The 26,233-nt window shown below is 39.5% G+C and overlaps 1 protein-coding gene across 1 annotated transcript in view; it reads right to left on the reverse strand.

The window, feature by feature from the left end:
• Positions 1 to 4,228: 4,228 nt before the first annotated feature.
• The window catches only part of PRDM6 (PR/SET domain 6), a 235,380-nt gene continuing 213,375 nt past the window's right edge, over positions 4,229 to 26,233 (reverse strand). The window contains exon 8 of the mRNA XM_086705400.1: positions 4,229 to 4,446. Within this exon, the coding sequence (XP_086561526.1) occupies positions 4,428 to 4,446 (19 nt within the window). The 3' untranslated portion in view covers positions 4,229 to 4,427. The remainder of the gene's footprint in view (positions 4,447 to 26,233) is intronic.

Here is a 26,233-nt window from a genome sequence, read left to right on the forward strand (position 1 = left end):
AAGAGAGGAGAAGGAGAAAGAGCAGAAAGAAGTTCATGCCCCAATTTTGTCCTTGGGTCGACCTTTGTTCGTTCTCAGGTCTACAAGGTGGCCAGTGGTTCTGCTGGCTCTTTTATTCATTTGAACCTCAGTGTCCTTGTCCAGATCTACAGGGAGATGTCTGGAATCCAACACACAGACGCAGACGCACAGACGCAGGAGGAGCAAATGGCAGCCTAGTCTGTTGTTGCCTGAAGCCCCACGTGAAATTTGCCGTGTCCGTGCCACTGCCTTCAGGGTGCGTATGAGCTGAGCAAGTCCCGGTGGCGTGTCCTTCTACCAAAGAGAATAATCTGCGCCTTCTACTGAGATCAGATGAACTGAGGTAGTCATCGTGATTATGTATATTTATATTTTCTTATATTTGTGTATCTGTACGTTATTACGTTTACATAGGCATTTGTAAACTGGGAATCCTTCGTTTAGTATAATACTCTATTCAGTTGCATATAAATTCCTAACATTGTTCTTCCTGTTCTATCTCAGAGATTAGACCTTTCATGGGTATTCGTGAACCGTGGAGGGGACAGTGGGCCTCTATTCCCTTTACCAATCAACAGCCAAGAACGGACAGAAGACCGGTTCTGCATTATGTTCTTGAGCCTTGTCTGCACTCACTATTCTACCTTTCCTATGATGACTCTGCATCCTGGCTAGTGAAGTTAACCAAAACTTCCAATCACAGGATTATTAATAAAAGCTCTACTAATGCTTATTGATTTTATGGCAAAAGGGACTTTTCTCAGATTAAGAGTATTTGGATACCAAGGGTAATATCAGAGCTGTTCGAAATACATGCTCAGTTTAGTCAAACTACATCAGCTTAGCTGCTAGTCACATTGAAACTTCAGAGGGAACTATGTGAAAAAAAACAGATAGTTAATACTCTACTGTATACTTGAAATTTGCTCAAATAGCAGATCTTCAACGTTCTTACCACACACACACTCACGTACACATGATAACTATGTGAGGCGATGGACTGATTATGGTAATCACTTCACAGTGTATGTACCTATCAAATCATTACACTGTATACCTTGTATATGATTTTGTCGATTATAACTCAAACTGGGAAGAAAAAGAAAGGCATCCAAATTATAAAGGTATGAGTATCTGTTTACAGATGATGTAACTGATTACCTTAAAAAAAATCCAAAGGAATCTACAAAACTACCACCAGGACTACTAAGTCAGTTTTGCAAGGTTGGAAAATCCAAGATCAACATGTAATAATCTACAAACATCAGTAGTATCTGTATATACTACCAGCAAACAATCCCCACAGCATAAAAATATGCAACACTTAGATATAAATGGGACACACATTTGAAAGACCTACATAGGTACAACTAAAACACCACTCAGACAACCTAAGTAAGTAAAGAAACATGACGTTCACTTAGGTCAGAAGAGTCTGTATTGCTAAGGCGTCACTCTCTCCCAGTTGATCTACACGTTTAGCATAACTCCTATAAAAATCCCATCATGGTTCTTTTGTTTTTGTTGAAATTGAGACAGTGAATCTAAAATTTACATTGAAATGCAGAGAAGACCCTGAACTCACCTCCTCCACCAAGGCACCAAACATACACATATTTATTGTAGAGGAATTCCTCCTGAAGAAGAACTGACTGAACAGCTTCCATACGACAAAAGACAGACCCCGCAGAGAACTGCAGGAGAGCTGGAGACACAGTTGCGAGAACACCCACCCTGATGCTGCAAAGCGCAGTAAGGAGGGATGGTACTTTGAGACACGGAGCAGAACTGTTTGCCCTGGGGCACAGGAGAAAGAGCCCTGGTTTCACAGGGTAACTGGAATATAAAATAACCAGCCCTGAGGAGCTGTTGGAACTCTCTGGATCAGAGGGGCTTCCTTTCCCCCTCCACCTTGAGAGTGTGGAGGAGAGTGGGGTCTGCGAGCCCGGGCTGGCCTGCCACCTCGGTAAATCCCAAGCCCCCAGCCTGCCCCAACCCGAGCCATCCCACCAAGGTGACCTCAGCATGGTGAACACTTCACCACTGGTCAGTGCTCATTACAGTGCTCACCCTGGCTCCAGTCCCCCTGCCGGGGTACCCCCTGAACTGAGCACCCCAGGACACCACAGCCTGCACTCCAGCTTCAGCTGTCCTGCCAGAGTGTCTTTTGTGCAGACAGCCCCAGGAAGGCCCTGGCCCATGCCCCCCCACATCTCCAGTCATCCCACCAGAACAGCCCCAGCATGGAGTGCCCCAGGACTCCCAGCCCACAGCAGCCACAGCTCCAACTGGCCAGCTACAGTCCCGAGGCACACAGTCTACACAGGGGACCATCATACACAGGCATACCTCTAAGTTTAGGACAGTAGCTGTTCTTCCTAATTCACAGAAATACACACAGGAAGTCAAGCAAAATGAGGACACAACAGAATGTGTGCCCAACAAACAGGACAAAACCTCAGAAAAACAACTAAAAGGAACAGAGGCAACCAATCTACCTAATAAATAGTCCAAAGTAATGGTCATGAAGATGCTCACCAGGCTGGAGAGAAGAGGGGATGAACTACAGAGAACAACTAGATGAAGTAAGAACTTCAACAAAGAGATTAAAAAATATATTGGGGTGCCTGGGTGTCTCAGTCGGTTGGGCGTCAGACTTCAGCTCAGGTCATGATCTCACAGTCTGTGAGTTCGAGCCCTGTGTCGGGCTCTGTGCTGAGAGCTCAGAGCCTGGAGCCTGCTTCGGATTCTGTTTCTCCCTCTCTCTCTGCCCCTCCCCTGCTCATGCTCTGTCTCTCTCTGTCTCAAAAATAAATAAAAACATTTTTAAAAAATTTAAAAAAATATGTTAAAAAGAACCAAAGTTGAAGAATACAGTAACTAAAATGAAAAATACAGCAGAGGGAATCAATAGCAGAGTAGAGGATGCACAAGAACGGATCTGCAATCTGGAAGATAGGCTTATGGAAAGCACCCAAGCTTACAGCAAAGAGGGGAAAAAAAAAATAACTAGGATGGGTTAAGAATCTCTTGGACAACATCAATTGAATAAACATTGACATTACAGGAATTCCAGAAGGCGAAGAGACAGAGAAAGGGGTATGAAACCGATTTTAAGAAACAACAGCTGAAAACTTATTGAACCTGGGAAAGGAAACAGACATCCATGTTCAGGAAGCATGAGGGTACGAAACAAGGAACCCAAGAAGGTCCACACCATGACTCAGATTTGAAATGCCAAAGATTAACGATAAACAGAATTTAAAAAGCAACAAAGAAAGAAGCTCTTGGTGAAGGGCTAGGGAAACCCTATAAGACTATCAGCTGATTTCTCAGCAGCAACTCTGCAGGCCTCAATGGAGTGACGCAAGATACTCAAAGTGCTGAAAGGGAAAAACCAACAACCAAGAATACTGTACTCAACAAGGTTATCATTCAGAATTGAAGGAGAGAAAGGCTTCCTTAGACCATGAAAAGTTAAAGGAGATGTTCACCATTCAACTGGTCTTACAAGAATTGTTAAAGGGAGTTCTTTAATGGGAAAAGAAAAGGCCATAATTACCAGAAAATTATACAACTAAAAAATTTTATCAGTAAAAGCAAATATACAATAAGAGTACTAAAGCAATCACTTAGAAAACAAGTATAAACGTTAAAAGACAAAAGTAGTAAAATCATTTATACCTAAAAAATCAGTTAAGGGACTCACAAAATACAAAGATGTAGGAAAAAAGACAATCTATACATAAAACGTGGAGGAGTAAAAATGAAATTCTCTTAGAACATGTTCGAACTTAAGTGACCGTCAACTTAATATAAACTGCTATATACTTAGGATGTTATTTATGAACTTTGTGGTAACCATAGGTCAGAAACCTGTAATCAATACACAGACTCAGAAAGTCAAGTGTAACCCTGAAGATAGTCATTCATCACAAAGCTAGAGCAAGAAAATGAACAGAGAAGAATTACAAAAACAATCAGAAAACAATTCGCAAAATGGCAAATGCTCTAAATGTAAATGGTCTAAATGCTCCAATGAAAAAACATTTGGGGTAACTAAATGGATTTAAAAATCAAGACTCTGTTACCTACCGGACTCACTTCAGACCCAAGGACACATATACACTGAAAATAAAGGGATGGAAAAAGATATTCCATGCAAATGGAAGCAAAAAAAAAAAAAAAAAAAGCCATGGTAATAATACTTATTTTACACAAAATGGACTTTAAAACAAAGACATGCATTACATAATGATAAGGGGTCAATTAAACCAAAGGGTGTAATAATTGAAATTATCTATGGACCCAACAATGAAGCACCCAAAACATAAAGCAAATATTAACAGACACGAAGGGAAAAACTAAAGTAATATACTCACAGTTAGAGGACTTGAACACCCCACTTACATCGAAGGATAGGACCTGCAGGCAGAAAATTGAACAGTATCCTTGAACATCATATTATACCAGCTGCATTTAACAGATGTATATAAAACATTCCATCCAAAAACAATAGAATACATGTTCTTTTCAAGTACACAACATTCTCCAGGGTAGATCACATGTGAGACCACAAAGAGTCTTCATATATTTAAGAAGACTGAAATTGTATCATGCATCTTTTCCAACTATAGCACTATAAAATTAGAAATGAATTACAAGGAAAAACAAAAGTTGAAGAACTATAAACACATGGAAGCTAAACAACATGCTCCTAAAGACCCAATGGACCAACAAAAAAGCAAAGAGGAAATTTAAAAAACAACAAAGATGGGGTGCCTGGGTGAATCAGTTCATTGAGCGTCAGATTCTTGATTTTGGCTTGGCTCATGATCCCAGGGTTGTGGGATCGAGCCCTGCAAAGGGTTCTGCACTGAGTGTGGAGCCTGCTTAAGATTCTCTCTCCCTCTGCCCCTCTCCCCTGCTCATCCACTTATTCTCTAAATATAAAGAATAAAACATCCTTAATACAGGGGCGCCTGAGTGGCGCATTCGGTTGAGCGTCCGACTTCAGCCAGGTCACGATCTCGCGCTCCGTGAGTTTGAGCCCCGCGTCAGGCTCTGGGCTGATGGCTCAGAACCTGGAGCCTGTTTCCGATTCTGTGTCTCCCTCTCTCTCTGCCCCTCCCCCGTTCATGCTCTGTCTCTCTCTGTCCCAAAAATAAATAAATGTTGAAAAAAAAAATTTAAAAAAAAAAAGAAAAAAAAAAACATCCTTAATACATAAATACATACATATATGAAGATAAGTGAAAATGGAAACACAAGAGTCCAAAATCTTTTGGATCCAGCAAAACCTGTGCTAAGTGGGAAATTCACAGTGATACAAGAAACAGGAAAAATCACAAGTACACAACCTAACTGTACACCTAAAGGACCTAGAAAAGAACAAATAAAATCCAAAGTTACTAGAAAGAAGGAAATAATAAAGATCAGAGCACAAATAAATTAGAAACTTAAAAAACAGTAGAAAAGATCAGTGAAGCCAAGAACTGGTTCTTTCAAAAGATAAACATAACTGATAAACCTTTGGCCAGATGCAGCAAGAAAAAATGAGAGAGGACCCAAATAATAAAATCAGCGATGAAAGAAGAAAAGTAATAACCAAAGTAATAACCAACACCACACACACACACACACACACACACACACACACACACACACACACACAAACGAAGGATTATCAGTACTACAGAAAATCATATACAAGCAAATTGGACAGCCTAGAAAAAGTGGATAAATTCCTGGAAACACGCAATCTTCCAAAACTGAATCAGGAACAAACAGTAATTATGAAAGGTGCAAAAACTAATAAGAAACTGAAGCAGTAACCAAAAATTTCCGAAGAACAAAAGTCCAGAACCAGATAGATTCATAGGAGAGTTCTACCAAACATTTAAAGAAAAGTGAATAATCATTCTACTCAAACTATTCCAAAAAATAGAAAAGGAAGAAAAGTTTCTAAATACATTCTATAAGGCCAGCATTACCATTATACTAAAACCAGACAAAGATGCACACATGAAGGAAGGAAGGAAGGAAGGAAGGAAGGAAGGAAGGAAGGAAGGAAGGAAGGAAGGAAGGGGAGGGGAGGGGAGGGAAGGGGAGGGAAGGAGGAAGGGAGGGAGGAAGGAAGGAAGTTAGAAAAATTACAGGTCAATATCCCTGATAAATATGGATGCAAAAATCCTCAACAAAATATTAGCAATCTACATTCAAAAATACATTAAAGGGATCATTCCCCACAATCAAGTGAGATTTATTTCTGGGATGCAAAGATGGTTCAATATTCACAAGTCAATCAATGTTATACATGACATTAACAAAATGAAGCACAAAAATCATATGATCATGACAAATAATATAGAAAATTCATTGAACTAAATTCAACATCTTTTCAGAATAAAAACTCTCAACTAAGTGAGCTTACAGGGAACATATGTCAACATAACTAAGGTCATATATGAAAACCCAAAGCTAACATCACACTCAATGATGAAAAACAGAGAGCTTTTCCTCTAAGGTGAGGAATTAAGGCACTTGCCACTTGTACTCAACATAGTACTGGAAGCCGTAGCCATAGCCATCAAACAAGCAACAAAAGGCACCCAAATTGGTAAGGAAGAAGTAAAACTCAGTATTTGTGGATGACATGATACAATACATACAAAACCCTAAAGATGCCACCAGAAAACTATTAAAATAAATTCAGTATAGTTTCAGGGTACAAAATTAACATACAGAAATAATCAGTTCTGATTCTGTACCCTAATAACAAAGTGGCAGAAAGAGACACTAAGAAAACAATCTCATTTATAATTGCACCAAAAATAATAAAATACCTAGGCATAAACTTAACCACGGAGGTCCAAGACCTGTACTGTGAACATGATAAAACCCTGATGAAAGCAATTGAACATGACTCAAATGCAAAGACATACTATGCTCACGGACTGGAAAAGTTTATATTATTAAAATATCCATACTACCCAGATCAATTTACAGATTCAATGCAATCTTTACCAAAACACCAACACCATTTTTCACAGAACTAAAACAAGTAAAAGTAAAATATGCATGGAACCACATAAGACTCTTCAGAGCCAAGCCGAATTTGAGGAAAAAAGAATGAAACTAGAGGTACCAAAATCCTGTATTTCAAGATGTACTACCAAGTTATAATAATTAAAACAGTATGGTACTGGCACCAAAATAGACACATAGATCAAAAGAACAAAATAGCCCACAAATAAACCAACAATTTTAGGTTCAATTAATCTTAAAAAAGGAGGCAAAAACAAGCAATGGGAAAAGATGTCTCCTCAACAAATAATGCAAACAGTGGACAACTACATGCATAAGAATGAAAGTGGACCACTTTCTCACACCATACACAAAAATAAATTCAAAACGGATTTAAAGACCTAAATGTGAGACCTGAAATATACAATTCCTAGGAAAAAACAACTCCGTAATCTGTGTGACAATGATCTTAGCAACATTTTTCTAGTTTTTAAAGTTTATTATTTTGAGAAAGAGAGAAAGAGAGAACGTGAGTAGGGGAAGTGCAGAGGGACAGAGAGAATCCCAAATAGGGTCTGCACTGCCAGTGAGGGGCTTGAACTCATAAACTGTGAGATCATGACCTGAGCCGAAATTGAGAGGTTGACACTTAACTGACTGAGCCACCAAGGTGCCCTGCAACATTTTTCTAGATTGGTCTTATCAGGTAAGGGAAACAAAAGTAAAACTATTGGGACTGCATCAAAATAAAAAGCTCCAGCATAGCAAAGGAAACCATCAACAAAATGAAATGGCAACCTACTAAATGGGAGAAGATATTTCCAAGATAAAAGGGTAACATCCAAAATGTAAAAAAGAACTTATATAGCTCAACAGCAAACAATAAAAAGAATCCAATTTTAAAATGAGTAGTGGACCTGAATAGACATTTTTCCAAAAAAGTCATACATGTGTCCAACAGATGAATGCAAAGATGCTTAACGTCTCTAATCATTAGAGAAATGGAAATCAAAACCACAATGAGATACCACCGTACCCATGTGAGTATGGCTAGGATGAAAAAGACAAGACATAACAGTGTTGGTGAGGATGAGGGCAAAAAGGAACCCTCATTCACGGAAAATGTATATCGTGAAGCCGCTGTGGAAAAAACAAGATGGAGGTTTCTCAAAAACTAAAATCAGAAATACCATATGATCCAGTAATTCCACCAGTGTGTATTTAGCCAACAAAAACACTAATTTGAAAAGATTTATGTACTCTTACTTTTCTTGCAGCACTGTTACAAAAGTCGAGATAAGGGAGCAACCTAAGTGTCCGTCCATAGATGATGGGTAAAGATGTGTTGTATACACGCTCTCTGGAATATTACTCAGTCATCAAGAAGAATGAGATTTTGTCATTTGCAACAACATGGATGGACCCAGTGGGTATCATGTTAAAGGAGATAAGTCAGACAGACATAAACCATATCATTTTGCTTATTTGTCAAATCTAACAAACAAAAAACAGAAACAGACCTACAAATACAGAGTAGAGAACAAACGGAAGGGTACCAGAGGAATGGGGACAGTGGGCAAAATGGGTGATGGGGAGTGGGAGGTACAGGCTTTCAGTTATGGAATGAATAAGTAGCAGGGAGGAAGGGAATAGCATAGGGAATACGGTAAAAGTTACTGCAATAGTGTTGTATCGCAAGAGATGGTAGCTATACTTGTAGAAAGCAGAGAATAAGGTATAGACTTGTGGAATCAGTAGGCTGTACAACTGAAATGAAATACTGTGTGTCAACTATACTTTAATAAAAAATATATACCCAAAAAATATATAAGGAACATGACTCAATAGCAAAACCCCTGCAAGTAATCCAATTTAAAAACAAGAAAAGGACCTGAATAGACACTTTTCCAAAGAAGACCTATAAATGGCCAAGAGGTGCTCAACATCACTAATCATTAGTGAAATGTAAATCAATGATAGATAAACAATGATCTATCGTCTCACACCGGTCACAATGGCTGGTATCAAAAAGGAGAGGTACTTGCGATGCCTGGGCGCTGACAGCATGGAGCCTGCTTGGGATTCTCTCTCTCCCTCTCTCTCTCTGCCTCCGCCCCCCGCTCTCTTTCTCTCAATATAAATAAACAAACTTAAAAAAAAAAGATGAGATACCAGATGTTGGTGACAATGTGGAGAAAAGGGACCCCTCGTGCTCTGTGGTGGGAACATAAATCAGTGCAGCCACTATGGAAAACACTAAGGAGTTTCCTGAAAAAAATGAAAAACAGAACTACCATAGGAGCCAGCATTCCATTTCTGGGTACCTACTCAACAAAAATGAAATCCCTATCTCGAAGAAAAAAACCCTGAATATTCATGGCAACATTACAATAGCTAATGCATGGAAGCAACCTAAGTGTCCATCAACAGATGAAGATTACTTAGCCATAAAAAGGAAGGAAATTCTGCCACGTGCAGCAACATGAATGAAACGTGAGGTTATTATGCCAAGTACCATAAGTCAGGCAGATAAAGACAAGTATTCTATCTGACTTATATGTGGAATCTAAGAAAATCGATGTCACAGAAACAGACTGCTGGTTGCCAGGGGTGGTAGAAATGGGGGAAGGTGGTCAAAGAGTACAAACATTCAGTTACAAGACAGGTAAGTCCTGGGGACGTAATGTACAGCATGGTGACCAGTTAACGACAGTGCATTGTGTATTTGAAAGTTTCGAAGAGTAGATTTTAAAAGTTCTCACCACACGCAAAAAATCATTACGTGAAAGTGATGGATGTGTTCACTAATCCTCTTGTGGCAATCATTTTGCAATATATATATGTCTATCAAATCATTATGTTACCTTAAACTTACACAATAGGTTATATGTGAATTACATCTCGATGAAGTAGAAAAGTCCAAAAATTTAACTCAAAATGGTTCGTACATCTAAATGTAAAATCTACGACTATAAAACTTCTCAAAGAAAACATGGGAGAATACTTTTGTCGTTTTTAGTTAGATAAAGATTTCTTACATATAACATCAAAAGCACAATCCATAAAAGAATAAATTGGTATTAGAACTTCATCAAAATTAATAACCCTGTTCTTCAAAAACACTGATTAGAGAATGATAGGAAAAAAAAGCCACAACTTGGAGGAAAACACTTGCAAATCGTGTATCTGAATCAGAGTGTGTATTTAGAACATATAAACAGCTCTTACAAGTCGATAAGAAACCCAGTTTTTAGAAAGATAAGACATCTGAACAAATGCTCACTCAGACAGATCTATGAATGTCCAATAAGTGAATACAAAGAGGTTCATTATTATTAAGTATGAAAATGGAAATTAAAACCACAGTGAGCTACTAGTACACAACAATTAGAACGACTAAAATTCAACGGACTCAATAGATTGCCCATTCTTCTCCTAGGTGAAATAAAACATATGTCCCACAAAGACTTGTATATGAATGTTCATAGGACCGTTATTTGTAGCCAGATGGGAAGCAGATTGAATGTTCATCAACAGAATGAGCAAACGGGCATAGCTATCCAATGGAACACTACTCCACAATAATCAGTTTCCTGATACAAGGAACAGGATGAATCTCGAAATAATTATCAAAAGTATATTCAGAGAGTACAAGAAATGCAACAAAAAAGGAGCCCACAGGCTATGTCTATATTTATAGAGAGTTCTGGAAAGCAAAGATTCATCTACAGTCGCAGAAAGCAGATCCATTAGTATTGGGGTGCAAGGGACGGGAAGGGGCAGCACAGAGGAATTACAAAGAAGTACAAGAAGGAGCGTCTGGCTGGCTCAGTCAGTAGAGCATGTGACTCCTGATCTCAGGGCTGTAAATTCCAGTTTGGGGGTGGAGATTACTTAACAACAAACAAAACAAAGGGCTACACGGAAACTTTTTGTGGTATGGGATACAATCATTATTTTGACGTGATGGTGTCACAGATTTATACATATCAAAACTTTTCTGATTGTATGCTTTAAGTACACACTTTTATATCAATGTCTTTTGTTAAGTTTATTTTATTTTTATCTTTTTAAGTTTATTTATTTTGACAGAGATAAAGACAGAGCAAGTGGGTGAGGGGCAGAGAGAGAGGGGGAGAGAGAATCCCAAACAGGTTCTGTGCACGGCCAGCACAGAGCCCAATGTGGGGCTCAAACTCACAAAACTGTGAGATCATGACCTGAGCTGAAATCAAGAGTCAGATGCTCAAATGACTGAGCCACCCAGGGGTCCCTCAACATGTCTTGATAAAGTTGTTAAACTTAAAAACAAAAATTTTTATATTAACATAATAGCTGCAGGGGTGCCTGGGTGGCTCAGGTGGTTAAGTGTCTGACTTCTGCTCAGCTCATGATCTCGTGGTTCATGAGTTCGAGCCCCGCATCGGGCTCTGGGCTGAGAGCTCAGAGCCTGGAGCCTGCTGCGGATGTTGTGTCTCCCTCTCTCTCTGCCCCTGCCCTGCTCATGCTCTGTCTCTGTCTCTGTCTCTCAAAAACAAGCATTTAAAAAATAATAGCTACCATGGTATTCTTGGTTGTTCAACTGTATTTAGTTCTTATTATTATTTAAAAAAAAATTTTTTTTTCAACATTTTTATTTATTTTTGGGACAGAGAGAGACAGAGCATGAACGGGGGAGGGGCAGAGAGAGAGGGAGACACAGAATAGGAAACAGGCTCCAGGCTCAGAGCCATCAGCCCAGAGCCTGACGCGGGGCTCGAACTCACGGACTGCGAGATCGTGACCTGGCTGAAGTCGGACGCTTAACCGACTGTGCCACCCAGGCGCCCCTAGTTCTTATTATTTAATGCAGTGGTAATACATTTGTTCAGCCCTATTAGGGCATGTACTCTTCCATCTACATGGATGTTCCACGTAACTGAGGTTTGAGTGGTTACCATATTGGAGAATGCTTATTTGAACCGTTTTTTTTAAATTTTTTTTTTAATTTTTTTAACGTTTATTTATTTTTGACACAGAGAGAGACAGAGCATGAATGGGGGAGGGTCAGAGAGAGAGGGAGATACAGAATCCAAAGCAGGGTCCAGGCTCTGAGCCATCAGCCCAGAGCCCGACGGGGGGCTCAAAATCATGGACCACGAGATCATGACCGGAGCTGAAGTCGGACGCCCAACCGACTGAGCCACCCAGGCAGCCCTGAACCATTTTATAGATAAATCTTTGTTTAATGTATCACAGCCTCCTTTGCTTTCTGAAACACAAAATACAGAAACCGAGAAATCTTTTCTGTATGTCACAGACTGCCATGGCCACAGCTGCAGCACAAACGGAAAGTACTGTGCGTGAAGTTAGCTGATACTATGTACAGGTTTACATTTGCTTTTCTTCACAAGGAAGTTCAGACTGTTTGCAAAATTGTATTGAATTCAAAAAGGAAATACAGAATTGAAGGAATCAAAAGGGGAAAAAAAGAACACAGACTGGCAAACACTCATCCCAGAGAAACTATGAGTGAGTAAGGACACTGTTGTCATCAGGGGTCTTCTGGGAAAGGGACAGAAATTCCAGCGGGTTAGCTGTTAACTGCTGTGGGATTCCTTTTACAGTATATGTAAATCAAACCATCAAGCTGTGTGACTTAAAATGACATAGTGATGGATGTCAGCTACTTCTCAATAAAACGGGGAAAAATCTAGTGCAGTGGAACAGAACACATATACACTAATATTCAGGAACTTTACATTTAAGGGGTAGTACAGGTATAATGCTGACTAAAGGAACAGGATAATATTTATGCTTTTCCCCCTAATTTTAATATAGTACTACTACTCAAAATATGTGCCATGTCAAAACTATGTCTTCAGATCTGACAAAAAAGTCCCTTCCAGAAAACTGTATCATTATAACATTTTAGAACCTACAAATACCTAAAAGGTCATATAATTTAAACCACTTACTGAATTACATTATTAATAAGTAACACTGAAAAGAAATATTCAATTACTACTAGAGATTATATAGTCGATTTAAGATTCTTTCCTAACCCAGGGGTGATGACTAATAATTTCTTGGATGTTCTTCATGAAGTTTAATACCCAAGCACACATTTTGCCTGTTTAACACCATTACAAGGAGGCTATAAAGTTGTGATGGCTTGCAGTAAATCTCAGATAATTCTCTATTAATAAATAAAAACCATTTTTTAATAGGAGATACTTGAAATAATGGGTGCAGATACAAATGTAATAAACACTCTTAAAGACACCCCCTAAATTTAAAATATTAACATTTTATTAGTTTTTCATCTTTTCCCTTTAAGAAAAAAAATCAGATTGAATTTGGGGTCAATTCGGGATCCCTTTTCTGAATCCAGTGACTCCTTTCTTTCCCCACTGACTGTTCTCCTGAATGTTTATTTGCTATTCATATTCCTTTTTAAACAACTCATTCCTATGTGTTGCATAAAGAACCTACAGCATCATTTTATGTGTAACAGAATGTTCCATAATGAAATTATAAGTGATTTATCGAGCAGAATTTACTCAATAAAACGAAGAATGAATCCACCTCATTTCTATGCACTCACTTCTTCTACTCTGTTGAATATCTCCTATACTTACCTACAACATGGGCAGATGTCATAACTTTCTAGTCATTTTGAGCTGTCAAAGCTCTGTTGAAAATTCAAATTTCAGGCCAACATGGTGGAGAATAAGGGGGGATCCATACTGCCCACGTCTCTCAAACAAAGAAGTGCTGAAGCCAAAGGACTTTGAACCCCAAGAGTCTGGGAGGAAAAGAGATTGAATCTAACAGGAAGAAAATGGAACAACTTGAGAAATGATAGGAACTCCGAGGAACAAATCAAAGCACATCTGGTGGAGGGTCCAAAACATCACTACGAGTAGGAAAGTCACAACAACAGAGAACAAGTAATAACACGCTCCAAAAAACACCACCTGAATGGCCAGGCCCTGGACAGTGTATGACCCTCCTTTAAGATAGCAGTGCTCACAGGTGCAGAGCACACAATAAACTTTTAAAACTCATATGGGACAGAAAACTAGCCAAAATGATGAAACAAAAGAATTCTCCTCAAAAAGAATTCCAGGAAGAAGTGACAGGTAACAAACTGATCAAAACTGATTTAAGCAATATAACTGAACAAGAATTTAGAATAATAGTCATAAAATTAATCACTGGGCTTGAAAAAAGCATAGACAGTGGAGAATCTAATGCTACGGAGATCAAGGGACTAAAAAATAGTCATGATGAATTTAAAAAATGCTATAAATGAGGTGCAAAATAAAATGGAGGTGGCCACAGCATGGATTGAAGAAGCAGAGGGGAGAATAGGTGAATTAGAAGATAAAATTATGGAAAAAGAGGAACCTGAGAAAAAGATTTAAAAAATCCAGGATTACAAGGGGAGAATTAGAGAACAAAGTGATTCAATCAAATGGAACAATATCCGTGTCACAGGAATTCCGGAAGAAGAAGAGAGACAGAGGGGCCAAAGGTGTACTTGAACAAATCATAGCTGAGAACTTCCCTGATCTGGGGAAGGAAAAAGGCACTGAAATCCAAGAGGCACAGAGAACTCCCTTCAGACGTAACTTGAATCGATCTTCTGCATGACATATCATAGTGAAACTGGCAAAATACAAGGATAAAGAGAGAATTCTGAAAGCAGCTAGGGATAAACATGCTCTAACATGTAAAGGGAGACCAATAAGACTAGTGACGGATCTGTCTACTGAAACTTGGCAGGCCAGAAAGGAATGGCAGGAAATCTTCAATGTGATGAACAGGGAAAATATGCAGCCAAGAATCCTTTATCCAGAAAGTCTGTCATTCAGAATAGAAGGAGAGATAAAGGTCATCCCAAACAAACAAAAACTGAAGGAATTCATCACCATTGAACCAGCCCTACAAGAAATCCTAAGGGAGTCTCTGTGAGTGAAATGTTGCAAGGACCACAAAGTACCAGAGACATCACCACAAGCATGAAACTTACAAACATCACAATAACTCTAAACCCATATCTTTCAATAATAACACTGAATGTAAATGGACTAAATGCTCCAACCAAAAGACACAGGGTATCAGGATGAATAAAAAAACAAGACCCATCTATTTGCTGTCTACAAGAGACTCATTTTAGACCCGAGGACCCCTTCACATTGAAAGTGAGGGAATGGACAACTATCTATCATGCTACTGGAAGTCAAAAGAAAGCTGGAGTGGCCATACTTAGACAAACTAGACTTTAAATTAAAGGCTGTAACAAGAGATGAAGAAGGGCATTATATAATAATTACAGGGTCTATCAATCAGGAAGAGCTAACAATTATAAATGTCCATGCACCAAATTTAGAGACCCCCAAATGTATAAAACAATCACAAACATAAGTAACCTTATTGATAAGAATGTGGTAATTGCAGGGGACTTTAATACTCCATTCACAACAATGGATCATCTAGACAGAGAATCAGTAAAGAAACAATGGCCCTGAATGATACATTGGACCAGATGGACTTGACAGATATATTTAGAACTCTGCATCCCAAAGCAACAGAATATACTTTCTTGTCGAGTGCACATGGAACATTCTCCAAGATAGATCACATACTGGGTCACAAAACAGCCCTTAATAAGTATAAAATAATTGAGATCATACCATGCACACTTTCAGACCACAATGCTATGAAACTTGAAATCAACCACAGGATAAAGTCTGGAAAACCTCCAAAAGCAAGGAGGTTAAAGAACATCCTACTAAAGAATGAATGGGTCAACCAGGCAATTAGAGAAGAAATTTAAAAATCTACAGAAACAAATGAAAATGAAAATACAACAATCCAAACCCTTTGGGATGCAGCAAAGGCAATCCTAAGAGGAAAATACAATGCAATCCAGGCCTATCTCCAGAAACAAGAAAAATCCCAAATACAAAATTTAATAGCACACCTAAAGGAAATAGAAGCAGAACAGCAAAGACACCCCAAACCCAGCAGAAGAGGAGAAATAATAAAGATCAGAGCAGAAATAAACATATAGAATGCAAACAAACAAACAAACTGTAGAGCAGATCAATGAAACCAAGAGCTGGTTTTTTGAAAAAATAAACAAAACTGATAAACCTCTAGCCAGGCTTCTCAAAAAGAAAAGGGAGAGGACCCAAAGAGATAAAATCATGAATGAAAATGGAATTATTACAAACAATCCCTCAGAAATGCAAGCAATCATCAGGGAATACTATGAAAAATTATATGCCAACAAAATGGACAACCTGGAAGAAATGGACAAATTTCTAAACACACACACACACACACACACACACTACCAAAAGTCAAACGGGAAGAAATAGAAAATTTGAACAGACCCATAACTAGTGAAGAAATTGAATCAATTATCAAAAATCTCCCAACAAATACGAATCCTGGACCAGATGGCTTCCCTGGGGAATTCTACCAGACATTTAAAGCAGATATAGTATCTATCCATCTCAAGCTGCTCCAAAAAATAGAAAGGGATGGAAAACTTCCAGACTCATTCTATGAAGCCAGCATTACTTTGATTCCCAAACCATACAGAGACCCAACAAAAAAAGGGAACTACAAGCCAATATCCCTGATGAATATGGATGCAGAAATTCTCAACAAGATACTGGCACATCGAATTCAACAGCATATAAAAAGAATTATTCACCATGATCAAGTGGGATTCATTCCTGGGATGCAGGGCTGGTTCAATATTCGCAAATCAATCAATGTGATACATTACATTAATAAAAGAAAAGATAAGAACCATATGATCCTGTCAATCGATGCAGAAAAAGCATTTGACAAAATACAGCATCCTTTTTTAATAAAAACCCTTGAGAAAGTTGGGATAGAAGGAACATACTTAAACATCATAAAAGCCATTTTAAAAAGCCCACAGCTATTATCACCTCAATGGGGAAAAACTGAGAGCTTCCCCCTGATACCAGGAACACGACAGGGATGTCCACTCTGACCACTGTTATTTAACATAGTGTTGGAAGTCCTAGCATCAGCAATCAGACAACAAAATTCAATCAAAGGCATCAAAATTGGCAAAGATGAAGTCAAACTTTCACTTTTCGCAGACGACATGATACTCTACATGGAAAACCCGACAGACTCCACCAAAAGACTGCTAGAACTGATACACGAATTCAGCAAAGTCGCAGGGTACAAAATTAATGTACAGAAATCAGTTGCATTTTTATATACCAATAATGAAGCAACAGAAAGAGAAATAAATTGCACCAAGAATCATAAAATACCTAGGAATAAATCTAACCAAAGATGTAAAAGATCTGTATGCTGAAAACTATAGAAAGCTGATGAAGGAAATTGAAGAAGATACAAAGTAATGGAAAAACATTCTGTGCTCATGTATTGGAAGAATAAATATTGTTAACATGTCAATACTACCCAAAGCAATGGACACATTCAATGCAATCCCAATCAGAATGGCACCAGCATTCTTCTCAAAGCTAGAACAAGCAATCCTAAAATTTGTATGGAACCACAAAAGACCCCAAATAGCCAAACTAATATTGAAGAAGAAGACCAAAGCGGGAGGCATCACAATCCCAGACTTCAGCCTGTACTACAAAGCTATAATCATCAAGACAGCATGGTATTGGCACAAAAACTGACAAAGAGACCAATGGAATAGAAGAGAGACCCCCGAATTGGACCCACAAATGTGTGACCAACTAATCTTTGACAAAGCAGGAAAGAGTATCCAATGGAAAAAGGACAATCTCTTTAACAAATGGTGCTGGGGGAACTGGACAGCAACATGCAGAAGAATGAAACTAGACCACTTTCACAAAAATAAACTCAAAATGGATGAAGGACCTGAATGTGAGACAGGAAACCATCAAAACCCTAGAGGAGAAAGCAGGAAAACACCTCTGTGACCTTAGCCACAGCAATTTCTTATTTGACACATCTCCAAAGGCAAAGGAATTAAAAGCAAAAATGAACTACTGGGATCTCATCAAGGTAAAAAGCTTCTTCAAGGCAAAGGAAACAATCAACAAACCTAAAAGGCAACCGATGGAATGGGAAGATATTTGCAAATGACATATCGGACAAAGGGCTAGTATCCAAAATCTATAAAGAACTCACCAAACTCCACACCCAAAAAACAAATAATCCAGTGAAGAAATGGGCAGAAGACATGAATAGACACTTTTCCAAAGAAGACATCCAGATGGCCAACAGACACATGAAACGATGCTCAACGTCACTCCTCATCAGGAAAATACAAACCAAAACCACACTGAGATATCACTTCACACCAGTCAGAGCAGCTAAAATGAACAAATCAGGAGACTATAGATGCTGGAGAGGATGTGGAGAAACGGGAACCCTCTTGCACTGTTGGTTGGAATGCAGACTGGTGCAGCTGCTGGAAAACAGTGTGGAGGTTCCTCCAAAAATTGAAAATAGATCTACCCTATGACCCAGCAATAGCACTTCTAGGAATTTACCCAAGGAATACAGGAGTGCTGATGCATAGGGTCACGTGTACCCCAATGTTTATAGCAGTGCTTTCCACAATAGCCAAATTATGAAAAGAGCCTAAATGTCTATCAACTGACGAATGGATAAAGAAGATGTTGTTTATATATACACGGAATACTACTTGGCAATGAGAAAGAGTGAAATCTGGCTATTTGCAGCAATGTGGATGGAACTGGAGAGTGTGATGCTAAGTGAAATAAGCCATACAGAGAAAGACAGATACCATATGTTTTCACTCATATGTGGATCCTGAGAAACTTAACAGAAGACCATGGGGGAGGGGGAACGGGGAAAAAAGTTATAGAGAGGGAGGGTGGCAAACCATAAGAGACTCTTAGATACTGGGAACAAACTGAGGGTTGATGGGGGGTGGGGGAGAGGGGAAAGTGGGTGATGGGCATTGAGGAGGGCACCTGTGTTGGGAGGAGCACTGGGTGTTGTATGGAAACCAATTTGACAATAAATTATATATATATATATATATATATATATATACACACACACACACACACACACACATATACATATATAATGTAAATTTCATTCTTTTTAAATATTAGCTCTCATATTTTTATGATACTTCATTAAATTTTTTTAATTTTTTTTTTGAGGAGACAGAGCATGAGTGGGGGAGGAGCAGAGAGAGAGGGAGACACAGAATCTGAAGTAGGCTCCAGGCTCTGAGCTGTCAGCACAGACCCTGATATGGGGCTTGAACCCACCAACCATGAGATCATGAGATCACGACCTGAGCCAAAGTTAGGCACTTAACCGACTAATCCACCCAGGCACCCCTCTGATACTTCATTAATACGTAGCTTATATACAGTAAGAGATATATATATATATATATATACATATATATGTACATATACATACACACACACACACACATACACACACACACACACAGATATATATATATATATATATATATATATATATATATATATATATATATATATATCCACCCATGGCACCACCACTCAGATCAGGAGGTAAAATGTTTCCACGACTCCCAGAAAATTCCCTTGTATACCTTTGAAGGCAGTATCCACTGCTCCTCTTGACTCCCATCCCAAAAAAATGGAAATACTATTCTGACTTCTATCATCATAGCTTAGTTTTGCCTGTGCTGGTATTTCATGTAAATGGAATCCTACCATGTAATGTCTGGCTTCTTTCACTCCCATGTTTTTAAAATTCATCCATGTTGTTACATATGTCAGCAGTTCACTCTTTTCCTTTTCAGCCTTGTTGAGTGGTATTTTGCTGTGTGAATATTCACAATTTGTCCGTTCTGCTGTTGGTGGGTTTGTGTGATTTCTAATTTTTGGCTATGATGAATAAAGCTGACATGAAGAACGCGTACAAGTCTTTTTGGGGACATCTGCATTCAATTTTCTTGAGTGGATGCCAAGAAGTAAAACTGCTGAGTCAGAGAACAGTGTATGTTTAACTTTGCTATAAACTGCCAAACACTTTGAAAGTAGTTGTCCCGTTTTACACTCTCAACCAGTGATATATGAGGATTCCAGTTACCACATTTATGTCAACACGTCCTCGGGTCAATCTTTTTTGATCCATTCTGGTAGGTGGGTAAGAGGTATCTCATTGTAGTCATTTCCTGTACTTTTAAGTGGAAAAACCAACACGGTGAACACTCATTGTTGGTTGTGCCCGCGCAGACTCTCTCCAGAAGGATCCCCAAGACTGAGCACGCTGGTTTTCCTTTAGTGAGCACCTATTTCGCTGGGGCACTGGTGTGGCAGGTAGACTTTTCACCCTGCAACCTTTAGTTACTTTGGAAACTTGAACCGCAGAAACGTATTACCTAATGAAAAAAAAAAATCTTTCAAATCACTCCATTGGTCAGTCATGAACCTCCACCCCATTCTATCCAAGACCAAGCTTCGGTCTTGGGAGATTCTCAGTTGGGAGATTCTCAGCGCTGGTTCAGGTTAGTTTCTAGCAAACTCCACCTCCTTCCTCTTCCTGGCTCTACCTTTTTTCATAGGTTCGAGGATGTGAGAGAGGGAAGGAAAGAGACACACTCATCTGTCCGGCTGCGATTCTATCTTCCTCTTTTGGGGCTGCGGCTGCTCTAACATGGCTGGTGTTTGACACACTCTTTGTGGCAGGTCCAAAGGTGGCGCTTTCCTGGGTCCCGTGTGTGAGGTTTCCTCATGGGAGGGAGAATGAGGAATTTGCAGACCCTCTGCTGTACTGTTCTCTGAGATGAAGCATCCAGCTCCATGCGACCTCTTTCAACCCTCCTCAACTCTGATCCCCGGGGTGTGGGTGGGGCTACAACCTGTAGCCTCTCATTCGTGGCTTTTCGGTGGGTTCCGGCAAGTGGTCTCAGGCCCAGCTCCCTTCTGCAGCATCCCCTGACCTATGGGATCCCCGCACAGCTGGAAGCGACGCAGGCCACTGCTCTCTGTCCCCACCCTACTGTCCCTCACCCGGTCTGCCCCTCCCTGCTCAGCAGGTTATGAATGGTGAGTCTAAAGGTAACTTAGCATTCAACAGGGCAATGAGCTAACAGTCTGCTTCTGGCGGGCACTATCAAACTTGACAATGAGTGCCTCAGAAACCTTCACACTCGATCCCCTGGTCAGACTGGGGAGGAATAAAGAGAGAAAAGTAAAGGACAGAGAAGCCCCAGTGCCCTCCTCTAGGTAGATGACTCAGAGTTCCAACAATTTCTTCCTCCCGTTATCTCCAGAGTTCTTACATAAAATGCCCGAGTTAGCTCTTACGTGGGTCAGTTCTGCTCATTCTCATTAACCCCTGCCTGTGGGGGTATCACCGGCACAGAGTGTGGCTGCGTGTGTGTTGGGGGTGGGGTGGAGGTGAGCAACCCAGCGCGGGATGCCTTTCTAGGCAGATGCGTCTCAAATTTTAATATGCATGCAAAACAAGGGGTGGTCTTGTTAAAATGCAAACTCAGATTCAGGAAGGGCAAGTGGGGTTTGAAATTCTGTGTTAAAATTATTTTTTAATCATGTAGACCACGCAACATAAAATTTAACATCTTAACCATTTAAAAAAATGTTATCGTAGAGATATAGAGAGGATACTTGTGCATAAGTGGAGGAGGGGCAGAAGGAGAGAGAGCATTTTAAGCAGGCTCCACTTAGTGTGGAGATCAACCTGGGACTCCAGGCCATGATCCTGGGATCATGACCTGAGCTGACATCTAGTGTTGGACACTCAACCAACTGAGCCACCCAGGTGTCCCTTTCTAAATTTTTTCATTTTCATTTTCATTAGTAGTATTTTTTATTTTAGCCACCTTAACCATTTTTGAAGTGTACGTTTGGCACGAAATACGTGTCACTGCTCTGCAGCCATAATCACCATCCATCCGTCCATCTCCAGAACCCTTTTCATCCTGCAAAACTGAAACTCCACCCTCAACGAACAAGAACTCCCTGTTCCCCTGGCCCCTGGCAGCCAGCTTTCTGCTTTCCACCTCTTTGAACTGGAGAATCGGACTATACTAGCTACCCCATCTAAGCGGAATTATACAATATGTGTCCTTTTCTGATGGGCAGATTTCACTTAGGACATTACCCTCACGGCTCGCCCATGTTGTGACCTAGGTCAGAATCTTTTTCCACCTGAGATTAGTATTTGAATTGGCAGGCTCAGTAGAGTAAACTGCCCCCCCAAAGGGGGTGGGCATCATCCAATCCACTGAGCCCCTGAATACAACAGAAGGCACAAACGGGAGAGATTCATCCCTTTTTGTCCTGCCTCACTCTTTGCGCTGGACAGGGCCTCGTACCTTCTACTTAGACTAGGATTGACATCATCGGCGGCCCTGGTTCTGAGAGCTTCAGACTCAGACCGAACCACGCCACAGGACTTTACGGGACGCTAGCCTGCAGACAGCAGATCGTGGGACTTGTCGGCCTCCGTAATCTGGAATCAATTCTTCATAACAACTCTCCTTGTGTTCTGTTCTCTGCAAACCTCTACTGGTTCTTTCTCTGTGGAACCCTGACAAATAGAGGGCAGTTGTCCCACTTTTCATTTTTTGAGAAAATGCCATACTGTTTGGCACAGTGGCTATACTATTTAATAATCAATCCCAAAAGAGCCCAAGTGTTGCCACTTCTCCATATGCCTGCCAAAGCCTGTTACTCTTATTTTCCCAGTGGCCGTCCTAGTGGGTGTGAGGTGACATCTCCTCGTGGTTTTGATGTGAAATCACATTAATAATTATTGATGTGGATCATCTTTTCTAGTCCTTACGGGCCAGTTGTATATTTTCTTTGGAAAAAGACTGTTCAAGTTCTTTTCCATTTTTAATTGGGTTGCTTGATTTTGTTGTTGTTGAGGGCTTTTTATATATATATATATATATATATATATATATATATATATATATATATATCTGGATATTAACCCTGATCAGATACGATTCGTCAATATTTTGCTGCATTCTGCGAGTTGCGTTTCTTTCTGTTCATTATGTCCTTTTAAAAAAATTTTTTCATATTTATTTTTGAGAGAGACAGACAGACAGAACGTGAGCAGTGGAGGGGCAGAGAAAGAGGGAGACACAGCATCCAAAGCAGGCTCCAGGCTCTGACAGAGCCCGACACGGGGTTCAAACTCACAAACCACGAGATCATGACCTGAGCTGAAGTCAGACGCTTCACTGACTGAGCCACCCAGGCACCACTTATCATTTTTAATAATAAAATTTTTAAAAATAAAATTTTTAATTTTGAGGTACTCCAATTTTATTTTCTCTTTCACTGCTTGTGGTTTTAGTGTCATACCCTCGAAATCATTGCCAGATTCAATGTCGTAATGATTTTCCCCGTGTCTTCTAAGAGTTTTATAATTTTAGCTCTTAAATTTAGATCTTTGATTCCAATTTGACTTAATGTGTCATACAGGGTGGAAGATATGGGTCCAGCTTCACTTTCTTTTTTTTTTTTTTTTACAGGTGAGTATCTAGTTTCCTCAGCCCTATTTGTTGAAAAGATTATTGTTTCTCTACTGATGCTTTTGATACCCTTGGCGAAAAAGATCAATGGACTGTATATGTGAAGGTTTACTTCTAAGCTCTTTATTCTATCCCATATTTGTGTCACCTTTTATTGGAGCAACACTTTCTAGTTTTGTGGCCCGAGATTTTTGCGTCCTTGGTTACATTTATTCCTAAATATTCTTTTTGTTGGTATTGTAAATGGAGTTCTTTTCTTTGTTCCCTTTTTGGATCATTGGTTGTGTATAGCAACACAACTGATTGTGCCTGCACATCTTGTATACTTTGATGTGGTTGAATTCATTTACTAGCTCTTATAGCAGCTCGAACTCACAAGCTGAGAAAAGCCTTTTTAATCTCTCACGATTGAGTATGAAATTAGCTCTGAGTTTTTCATACAGGGGCTTTTTTAAGTTGAGGTAGTTTCCTCCCATTCCTAGTTTGTTGGTTTCTAATTCAAAGGGTGTTGAATTTTGTCAACTACTTTTTCTGCATCAATCAAGGCCATACATTTTTTTCTTCCTTCGTTCTTTTTACGTGGTCTGTTATACTGGTTAGTTTTTATATGCTGAACCATCATTATATTTCAGGAATAAATTCCACTTGGTCATAGTTTATAATCCTTTGTGTTGCTGAATTCTGTTCACTAATATTTTCTTGAAAATTTTTATGTCAGTGCTTTCCAGGGATATTAGTTTCTACTTTTCTTGTTGTCTTTGGTGTTGTTATCAGGTTAATGCTGTCTCAGAGAATGAGTTTAGGAGTTTTTCATTTTCTTCAATTTTTTTGGAAGAGTTTGCAGATAACGGGGCTTAATTCTTCTTTAAATACTGAATAAAATTCGCCAATGATGCCGTTTTGTCCTAAACTTTTCATTAGATTCTTCAATCTCATTACTAGTTATAGGTTTATTTTCTTCTTGTTCATCATTCAGTCTAGGTAGTTTGTGTATTTCTAGGAATTTCTCTCTTTCATTTAGATTTTCCAGCTTATTTGCGCACAAACCTGTATACCATTGTCTTTTTTTTTAAGTTTATTTATTTTTGAGACGGAGAAACAGCACAAGCAGGGGAGGGGCAGAGGGAGAGACAGAGAGAATCTCAAGCAGGCTCTGCGCTGTCAGCACAGAGCTGGATAGGGGGCCAGAAGTGACAAACTGTGAGATCATGACCTGAGGAGAAATCAAGCATGAGATGCTTAACCAACTGAGCCACTCAGGTGACCCTATACCACTGTCTTATAGGACCTTTTATTTATATAAAAATATTAATGTCCCCTCTTTCATTTCTTGTTTTAGATATTGGAGTCTTTTGGCCCCCCTTCATCTAGCTAAAGGTTTGTCAATTGTAGTGATCTTTTTAAAGACACATGGTTTACGAATATTCTTTCCCACTCTGCAGGTTGTCTTTTCACTTTGTTGCTGGTTTCTTTTGCTTTAAATAAGGTTTTTAGTTTACCTTGTTTGTTGCTTGTGCTTTAGGTATCATATCCAAATAATCATTACCAAGACCTATATTAAGGAGCTTTATTCCTATGTTTTCTTCTAGGGGTTTCATGATTTCTCATCTTAGGTTTAATTCTTTAATCCACTTCAAGTTAATGTGGGGGAGTGGCATGAGATATGGGTTTATTTTTCATTCTTTTTTTAAACATTTTTTTTAACGTTTATTTGTTTTTGAGACAGAGAGAGACAGAGCATGAACGGGGGAGGGTCAGAGAGAGGGAGACACAGAATATGAAACAGGCTCCAGGCTCCAAGCTGTCAGCACAGATCCTGTCGTGGGGCTTGAACTCACGGACTGTGAGATCATGACTTGAGCCAAAGTTGGCCGCCCAACCAACTGAGCCACCCAGGTGTCCCTATTTTTCATTCTTTTACATGTAATTATCTAATTTTCCCAGCACCATTTTTTACTGTTTGTATATATTTTTGAGAGAGAGAGAGAGAGAGAGAGGACAGAGCATGAGTGGGGGGAGGATCAGAGAGAGGGAGACAGAATCTGAAGCAGGCTCCAGGCTCTGAGCTGTCAGCACAGAGCCTGATGTGGGGCTCAAACTCATGAACTGCGATATCACGACCTGAACTGAAGTCAGGCACTCAACCAATTGAGCCACCCAGGCGCCCCTCCCAGCACCATTTATTGAAGGGGCTCTTCTTTCTCCACTGAGCATTCTTGGCTCCTCTGTCAAATACTGGTTAACTATATATGCCTGGGTTAATTTCTCAGCCCTCAATTCTTTCCATTGGTCTATTTGACTGTTCGGATGTTAGTGCCATATTGTTTGGAGGACTGTAGCCTTATCGTATGGCTGGAATTCAGGGAGTAGGATGCCTCCTGCTTTCCTCTTCTTTCTCAGATTATCTTTGGCTATTTGGGGTCTTTCATTGTTTCATATGAATTTTAGAGGAGTCTTTTTTTCTACTCCTGTAAAAAAAAAGGAATCTTCACAGGCATTGCACTGAATCTATAGATGGCTTTTGACAGTACTGACATTTTAACCAGATTAATTTTTCCAATCCATAAACATGGTATGTCTTTCAGTGTGTGTGTGTGTGTGTGTGTGTGTGTCTTCTCCAATTTCTTTCATCACTGCCTTGTTTCTGATCTT

The sequence above is a fragment of the Puma concolor genome, chromosome A1 (genome assembly GCF_028749965.1).
Source record: "Puma concolor isolate L17-30 chromosome A1, mPumCon1.1.hap2, whole genome shotgun sequence".
Classification (NCBI taxonomy): domain Eukaryota; kingdom Metazoa; phylum Chordata; class Mammalia; order Carnivora; family Felidae; genus Puma; species Puma concolor.